General features: G+C 42.5%; 1 protein-coding gene across 1 annotated transcript; it reads left to right on the forward strand.

Moving 5' to 3' along the window:
• The first annotated feature begins 4,165 nt into the window (after window positions 1-4,165).
• On the forward strand, window positions 4,166-9,575 carry LOC146197107 (uncharacterized). The gene has a single exon (XM_084598851.1). The coding sequence runs from the start codon at window positions 4,339-4,341 to the stop codon at window positions 4,912-4,914; it is 576 nt and encodes a 191-aa protein (XP_084454977.1). The 5' UTR covers window positions 4,166-4,338; the 3' UTR covers window positions 4,915-9,575.
• The last annotated feature ends 25 nt before the right edge of the window (window positions 9,576-9,600 follow it).

The following is a 9,600-nucleotide window of genomic DNA, read 5'->3' on the forward strand; positions in this document are numbered from 1 at the left end:
TGAATTCTAACCACATACCGGAAAATATCTACACTTTTCCAATAAACACACAGAAACAGTGTGGTGCACTCTTAAATGTTAGTGTTGCAGGCAGGCAGATGGGAAGTAGAGATGAACTGCTTTAGTGGCATTCTACTGACCTTGTGTCTTAAGTGCAGGTCTTTGTAGGAGCCGCAGCGGAGTACAATCAGAGTCAAATTGGCCCCACCAAAGCCCGAAAGTTTCTGCCCCAGACAGAATTTGAGACATCTGGTGCGGATTAAAATGTTTGTAGTCTGGGGCCAAATAAATGGTTAAAAAAACACGGCAGAACGAAAGAAGCATGGAAAATGAAAATTGAAATGATAAAAAAGGGGGTGGGGCTAAAAGGCTGCGTACTAGACGATGGGATGGTGCTGTTACGGGGTGCATTTAGAACGAAGACTACTACGATAGCTAAAGTCTCACTTCATGGAAAAGCAAAATCTCGTTAACCCTTTGTATCCCACAAGTGTCTCACGAGGTAAACATTGCTGAAATTGATATTTTTCAACAGATATGGTTCATAGGAAGATCAGTGAAAAAAGTTGGAATGATCCCTTTTCATTTTGTAGGAAATTTTATTGTGCCACAAACGTTGCAGCTAGGATTGGAGGATAGAAATTTCCCGAAAGTTTAGGAGGCATGAAATTTCTGAAAGCAGTTGATTTTTTTCTGTGTCGACACACAAATACACAGAGCACTTTTTGCAGAAGAACCTTGTGGGCCTGTTGCATAAGTCCAACTTGCACATGGGGGCGTTTTTTTTTTAGCCACTTTCACTGGCCAATGGCCAACATTGTCACGCCGCACAGAGTGTTCAACATGATGTGCTCTCTTTGAAACAACTCCAGATGCTGATCCTGATGTGTTCAATAACTATTCGGTGGCACAAGTCACAGGATCATCACCTTCTGGGTTCAATCCAGTCATGCCTTCGAGTGATTGCATCAGGCCAATCGCCACCCGGAACTTGAAATCAACCAGCTGCATATCTGCTAATTTAGCTTCATGGTAAAGCAGAAAAGCATTCACAACCGCAAGATCGATGAGGTGGAAGCAAATCTTTTTGTACCACTTCTTGGATTTTAAGTAATTTCTGTAAAACAACAAAAGCATATCTGCTTTGTCGACTCCGCCCATGCTCTGGTTGTAAACCCAATGAGGTTGGGCCGCTATACATCCACTTTGGTCTTCGTCTTTCTGTCGTAACGCCTGCATGTGTCAAGGGGTTCAATGCTGTGAATGTTTGATGCGGTTGTCGTTCCAGGAGCAGATGACAATTCCTGCGCTCTTTTCTGAGCGGAAGTCCAGTGATCCTCTCGCTGCTTTTTTTTTTCAGTCCTTTTTCTGTTTTCAGAAGGCATGCAGTTCCCACATCTTGCTTTTCTGAAGGTGGCAGTAATTGCACTCAGTCCTCTTGTTTTCATTTCATTTAAAAGCTCGATGGAAGCGAATAAGTTGTCGAAAAAGACTTTTGTTCTTGGAGGGCAGTCTTTAGTCCCAAAACGACCTTCCCGCTTTCGCCAACGTCTTCCGGGGTGTTCGGTGGGTCTTATATTAGGTTGTCACCATACATGTAAAGTCAATATACATATCCAAACCGACCTGCCAGGGTCGAAGCTTTGTAGCCCCATTTCTACTCTTCATATAAACCTTCAGAGAATGTCCCCAGACAACACACCAACTCCCAGGGACAGCCCGTTTAAATTCCTCCCACATCCTAACAGGGTATTCCGCAGGACGTCCCTGCGAGCTCCCTTCTGGGCTATGTTAGAATCTCCAAAGAAGGATTTCCGTGGGACGTTCCATTTACTTCGCCTTTTATAAGACCATGCTAAACACATTCCAGTGCAGTTGTAAGGGATCATGCACCGTCACACGAAAGCGAGTGAACAAGAACCACACAAATTCGCTTGAAATGTCAAAAACAAAGGACATACTGGTCATCACTATAACTAGAAATTGGCGCTGTTCCTGCTACGATACTCAACAATTGCTAACTTGCAACTGATTGTTCATTGTGGTTTTTCAGAGCATATGAACAGCGAATGTAAGCTCCTAACTGCATTAGCTGATGCATGGGAATTGATTCCTTTGCAAAATATTAAAAGCGGTCACGAAATATGCTGCATTACATGCATCCTACCATGATATGAGAGGTAAAGTTCAATGTGAATTATGTTCTCAAAAGGCACATGTCAATTGCAACAGTTAAACATGGCGCCAAACTATCACGAGGTACAACTTCGTGGCGCCCAACTTTTCCGAAGAACACAAACCAGCTCTAATGGCTTTATTTTTATTGTCGACAAAGAAATTAAGAGGCTCAATTACCAGAATGGAGCATGTGACCTTGGTTAACTGTACTGCTAACAAAATATAAAACTATTCAAGAGATTATTTTATATAACTGCACATATCCAGTCTATTGCTTGCACTAATCGGGGCACCCAATTGTTGTCGAGTGTATATAGAAGTGTTTGAGACGTGTGCTGATCTCAAAATTGTGAATCCTCTATTCTTTGCAAAATGTGATTATGTGCGTAGTTCTCTGTGTGTAATTTCTTTATAACCGTAAAGCTTCCGCTGTATATTTATTACGCATAGTATGCGACATCCGGCATATGCAGAAAACATGCATAGCTAAGGCTGCAGCATGCAGTGTTCAATGCCCCCGAGTATTGTTTTGCACATGGGCTTCATAGAGTACATGAAGTGCTTTTTAGCCAAATATATCATTATATATGTTTTGAATCATTAGTTCAACACAAAATAATTATAACTAAAAATGCTAAGAATAGTCAACTCCAGCATAGTGGCCTTTCCCGTTGAAATTCAACTCTGCCTTCACTTCTTCCCAAATCATCCCTGTCCTAATTGTCCCAATACAAATTAATTAAAGATGGCAACTGAAGTCTTACAACACCAACATGAGCTGAGATTTATTTTGAAAGCTGGAAACAAACGATTTTTGGAAGACAACATATTTACATGCTTCTTACGAGGCCTCTGCAAGACAGGGCCTAGAATAACAAGTAGAGGAAAATTTCCTAAACAATGTCCCAATAAGCTTCTAAAATACCCCAAACATGTCCCACCTCGGTATTGTTTGGGACGTCCTGAAGACGTCACTTCTTTCATTTATGTTTTGAGGATTTTTGTGGCATTTCTCCGGACATCCGAATCTCCCAAAATCGGAGTCCCTGGGATGTCCCTGGGACGTATGTGTATTGTCTGGGGTCTGCCCTTGTAAAGGGTGATCATCTCATTTACAGCAACGCAGGTTTCAAGAATGGCAGCTTGAGAAAATGTGTAGGCTCGTAAGCACATGTACCTTAAAGAGACAGTCTTAGTCTTAAGCTGTTTTCTTCTCACGCGTTTCATCATAGGGACACGATTTCTTCAACCCTGTTTCTTGTCATGCAGACGCCGACATTCACTTGTGTGTTCGCTGACCATGCAGTACATCCTTCTAAAAGGAAAGTTAACAACAGACATATGTAAAGGACAATGCCAATAAACTTGTGCATTTCGAGGACTGACACTGGATGAATTCGGGTGCGATTTTCTTGGGTTCTGAATCTTTGTCTCGAAAGTGAAGCTCTATATATTAGGTCAAAGTCAACGAGTTTCAAGAACTCTTCACTCTTTCTAAACCATCTGCTGACTTCAAAACACTTTGTTCTTCGCCCCGATTTATCTTGATGTCCTTTTTCACCCAGAGCCAAATATTTGTTTGCTTCTTTTTTTTGTTTTGTTTTGACGTCACCTGCAGCGTGTACGGTGTACTCTTCATCGCAATCAGAGCCGTCCATGTTTTCATGTTCGCTCCCGCACTCCAGATTTCTGGCTGCCACGCTGAACCACGGCCGGTCTCGGGGGAGAGCGCGCGAATAGAAGCGCTCTCTCCCTCGAGACCGGCCGTGGCTGAACGAGGTGAAGTGCCAAGGTCGTGCTTTCCAATGAGTAGTCGTAGAAAAATGAAACTTAGTACGTATATTCGCTAGGTTTTTGCCAAATATCTCTAAATCTTCTCTCTAAAAAGGCGTCTTTTTTTTTTTTAGGTGATTATAGGTTAAGCGGCGCAAGCTACCACCCGATATAAAGGGTAAAGCCAGCAGAGTTCATTCATCCATCTATTCTTCCGAGAGAACCACCATAACAGAGCCTCAAAGTTTATGTCACGTGACCGCCAAGAACTAGTTTGACGGTTCTTTCGCGGCTTGCAGCATTTCAATGTTTAAATATTCAACCCATTTAAACCAGAGTTGATGGTTGCGGGCAATCGGTTTGGTTGCGGGTCTCGTTGGAGACGCGATGGATCGTCGTGGTGCATCCGTCAAGGGTGCCTACGCAGAAGAGTCCGTGAACGGATTGAAACTGCGGGCCTTTGAAGACGGTTCTCTGGAGGTAACGTACCAGATAGGCGGCCAGAAGTTCGAGTGCACGATTGACAAGTGGCACACTGTCCATGTAACGAGACTGCCCCTGGCCACGGCCTGGGTTCTGCGCGAAGACATCGAGGAGTCATCTCTGGAGGTAGCCTTGGCGAAGCTGCCCAAACGACTCAAGGCGTACGTGCTGCGCCAGCAGCAGGTCGAGAATACGGAGCGGAAACACAGCCTGCACTTGCTAGGCCACAAACTTCAGACTGCGGGAAGCTACACTTTCATCAGAGCAGATCTACTGCTCAACTTTACAGAAAATGCCGGCGTTCTTAGACTGGACATGTGGTACGACGACTTCTCAGTGCACCCGGAACGTACCGTCGTGAAGTGCAAGGGCTCGCCTGATTTCACTGCTCTCGTCTCCGAAAAGATAGATGACATACACGAGCTGTTGCAGAGCTTGCCTCTCGACCAGGCATGTGACGTGTTGTGCCAGACTGAGTGAATGGGCACTCGCATCGTGATTGGGTGCTAGTTCTGTTCGCCTCCTGTTCTTACGGCGAGCTAAATTTTTCATCGTACTTTGTGAAACGAGCTCATCTGCCTGTGCATTATTCACTTTAGTCACCTCACATACCTCGGGAGTGCAGTCGCGTGAAAACATTAAATCACATTTAACGCTGTAGGACCCCCTGTTACTAAGTGGATTGTTTGGTATGTTAGCATGGTAAAATGCAGGTTGTCAGTTCGTCACTTCAGCACATTCTTCAGTTGCAATGAAAATTTGCTTTGTTCGCAGCAACATTAATTCATGTGAATGGTCGAGACGTGACATAGTGACATACCTTATGTTAGGTAGCTCCCGACATCATGGGCACTACATGCGAAACCATAAATACTTAGGCAATGCAGGTAGAAAAGTGTGCGTGTTTTATGGCACATAGTCAACTAAGGTCATCGTGCACCGAGCACTAAGTTGAGTGTGTTAAGAAAATGCTTTTTTCTTAGAAGTAAACATGAAGGCTTACTTTTAAGAAATTAAAATAATGAAATCTGAACAAGAGCATTTTCTCTTAGCAAAAAACTTGGATGGAGTGGTATTGTTCATTATAGAGACATGTAAAATGTATTTTCCTTATTTCCACAAATTTTAACACAATAATAAGGCAAGGTTTATTGATAGCTCATTACGGCATTAAAATTTCGGTTGGGGCTAGTTGGTGCATGATATTCCTATGGTAACTGATGAATGCAACACAGTGCGATCCATGGAGAATCGAAAGCACAAGGACAGGTGCTACACTAACAACTGATTTGTTATTCTTGGCAACAACGCATATATATATATGTATGTATACCTCAGGCCATCCTTGTGCAAGCACAGGAACTTATGGCTGCGTAAAGAGATATGAAAGTGTCGCTAATGCAGTCTTCTATCTTTTCCTTTATACGATAGGCTCCAAATGCCAACTGAAAGTGTTCATTTTAACTTCTTCCAAGAATCGACGTTTTATCATCGTGGTGCATATTTGCAAGAAAGAATGTGTGATGAGATGAGCAGCTTTGTCAATCTTGTTCTTTACATTTAGGGCATGGCTGCTGAGTCGCTCATATTAATACAGCGGCTATCTGCCCAATGTAAGTCCTTACATTGGAAAGTCCTTACATACAGGAAAGAAGGAAAGCATGTACCACTCCGATGGTGCATGGGACGTAGACAGTCCCGTGGCTGATTTGTCAACCGTGCCTTCCATCACTGCACATGTGGGCAGAAAATGCTAGAGGGACAGAATGTCAGCTTGCAATTTTCTTGAGGTGGTGTGAAACCTTATGAAGAGAAGGCGCCACCACTGGTGCCACCCTTTGACTTGTCGTTCGCTTTTGTTTTTTCTTCCTAGGCTTGTAGAACGAACTCCCGTGCGCGAGAGTTGTGCGCAAGATCTGTCAATGCCTCCTTTAGGCGTTGGATCTGTGCGCGAGATTCCGCGAGATGTGTTCTCCTTGTCTAGCGTTCCTGCCATCTGCAATCCCAAACTTGAACGCGTGCCAAGGAGCATAACGCTACAGGAGTGATAGTGTACTGTCCAAACTCACACTTGCCGGATGCCGGAGAAACTGTGGCAGATATTATGCCTTTTCTTCCTGTAAACCAGTTATAAATATATGTAGCACTGCAACGAACGCCGATTAAAGGCAAATGATAGAAGAGGAAGGGTAGGCTTTTGCCATTCTTCTCTTAAGAATTATCTAGGAGACCCTTTTGCTTCTGTATGAGGGCCTCAGCAGCAGCTGTCAAGAGCAACAAAGGGAAACCTGCTTCCAAAAGCCGGCACACTTGATCGTGAAAACTTTCCTGCATTTTGTGCAGACATGAATTTCTGAGTGCAGATTCCATGCATGAATACGCTATTCTTTTTACATTTTCTGGTAGTGTTGATTTAAATGGCAGGAGTTCCTTTTTTGCATGTGTTTGGTATTCCTAGCATACGCGGCATTCATGGACCCCGAGCTTAATGTCCAAAAACTGCGAAACATTCTTGTAGGTAACTCTTAAGTGAAATGAAGTCCTTGTCCATGTTGCCTAATATCATTTAAGTCTTAATTAATAGTTTCCTATAGGAATAGTCTGACCTTAAAACCACTGAAAAGTCAACGTACCTGAAAACCTTTGGCCTTTCGCTCATTAAAAAAATGGTCTAAGGACAGGTCAACACAAGCTATATATTGCAAGGAGCTGGAGCTACACAAGACCCAATACAAATACCATTCCTTTGTAAAAGTGACCCTAAGGTAATATTCAAGAGATATGTAAAGTTCTCGACAGAAAGTCTAGCAGCATCCTGAAATGCAATCACACAGTTTTCTTTAATGCATGTTATCACAAAATTTAAAAGTTAATGCTGTGGCACCAAGAAAAATGAATTTTCATGTCAGTTGAAAAAACAACCGATGTATTTGGACCACTACTTCCTAACAAAACTTCTTTCATCTTAGCTGATGACACAGCCTATTTTTCTATACGAGTGATATGTGCAGTGTATGTCAAGTGGGTCCGGCAGACCAATGGTACATCATGTGGGACTGTGCTAGGTTCCCGACCGAAGCTGCATCCAGGACATACCCGCCGGAAATTCAAAGTGCTGTGCAGAATACAGACAAGGACATGCAACTATGGGCCGTCCAGCAGGCCCGGGGTGCGCTCGAAAAGCACAAGCCTCACAAATGAGGTAGTGCAGAGTAGGGCTTAACCCCGGGTAGACGCTTGGGCAGCGTCACGACGCTTTAACCCGTCGTTTGCCGGCTCCCTAATAAAGTTATACATACATACATACATACAGCCTATTTTTCAAAGCACCATGTGTATTGAAATGAAGTAGATGTCATGAGGTTTCTACGTTCTTTACGCCGCTGGTTCCTTTTCTAACTCGCTGAATATCAATATAAGCAAAAGCTGTGCTTTCCAGACTCCACAATAAGTCTATATCTGTGTTAGTTACCAGTTCATCAAAGATATACATCTCTTCCGTTAAAAACCTTGGTGTCACATTTCAAAAGAACTTATTGCAAGATAATCACGATAATACAGCTGCCAAAATTTAATGAGATTTAGGTATCTTGCTAATGTTTCATTACAACTTTCCGCAATGCATAGGAAAACTTTTATGCAACATATTGTTTTCCAGTGTTGGGATACAACCAGCCTCCAACACTACAAAGCTTTATATACTACAACAGAAAGCAGTTTGTGCTATTAATATTCCAAATGATGCACACGCCAAACCAGTCTTTGAAGTTATTACACATTGTACTTATTATGTAATAGTGCTCTGCCTCTGCATAATAGGTACAAATCAAGTATAAATCAAGGCGCTGCATTTCCCACAAATTTGTCTAGACTAATATGTAAGGAGCACCCCTACAATACACACATTGGAAACCTTTGGTCTTTACCTCAAACGCGAACTAATTATGGCAGACAAATGCCGTCTTGTAATTTACCATTAAACGACTGCAATGAGCAGTATTTAGTGAAGAACTCGGATTTTTGTTTCCATTTTTCCACAGAATCTACTGTATATGTATTATCTATTACTGAAATTCAGTGTTCTTTTTTAATATCGATTTATCTTTACTATATTAAGACAACCTTGCTCTGGTGCCTTCCCTCTTGATGTTTGACAGTTATGTCTCTATTGATACCGTGAACATGTGCATTTCGAAGCAGTGTGCTCTTTGTATAAACCCTGTGTTGTGCGATTTTCGGTTTTTATGCACAATGAAACTGCTGTACGGTGAGAGGGCTCCCCTCAAGCCTCACTTGACCTTTTTGTCCCCACTCATATGCTTGCTGTAAATAAACCCTAGTGATTGAAGTTAGTATTTACTGAGTCAAGTCATTATGATGGTCTAGCAGACCCATATACTGTGCATCCCTAATCTCAACAGAAGCATACTAAAAATTCATAAAAATGTAGAAGGCATTTACTATCAGAACCCCAGCTTTTATCAACTGTTCACACCAATATTAAAGGCGAAAGCCTTTAATGGCTCATGCTGTCGTGGACAAAATGTATCCCGCTTTTGCGGCGGCTTCGATTGGCCGAGGCAGGGTGATGTCATAGAGGTCTAAACTAATCAGAGCACCACCACAGTATGCGCAAATGCGTGCCTTTTATGGCCATATGGCAATCAATAATTAATTAAATGGTCATTAATAATCAATTAGTTATTGCTAATTAGGGATTCATTAACTAATTCATGGCTGCTATTAGTTGATTAGTGCCAGTTGCGTAGCAGAATGCGGCACTCAGGCCTTCGCCTTTCACTACTTTAGTCGCTGAAGTCCCTCGCAATTCTTTCCTGTAAACAAATTTGAAACTCCGCTGATGCCTGCTGTACTGCGTCTTATTCTGTATCCTGCTGCAGGAGTGCAACTTCCGCGCACCCGCCAATGTCCTTTCCTTTCGTTCTCATTTTAATGTTGAGGAATTTTTTGCAGTTACTGTAACGCCATGCAAAAAGACCTCTTTGTTTCTCTGATGTGCCACCTGCTTTAACCTGCATTGTAGAGAATGTGCCTGGCGCTCCATAATAACATTCTTGACATGTGCAAGCCATTGTGATGCTTGTATTTTCTGAATTTATTTTCAATAAATCCTGCCACTAGAAAAGAAAAAAAAAAAAAAGTCTT

This window comes from Amblyomma maculatum, chromosome 3 (assembly GCF_055883805.1).
Source record: "Amblyomma maculatum isolate TAMU_Amacu chromosome 3, ASM5588380v1, whole genome shotgun sequence".
Lineage (NCBI taxonomy): Eukaryota > Metazoa > Arthropoda > Arachnida > Ixodida > Ixodidae > Amblyomma > Amblyomma maculatum.

What these genes read in the sequence shown, in the direction of transcription:
- LOC146197107 (XM_084598851.1), top strand. Translation starts at nt 4,339, where the DNA reads ATGGATCGTCGTGGTGCATCCGTCAAGGGTGCCTACGCAGAAGAGTCC.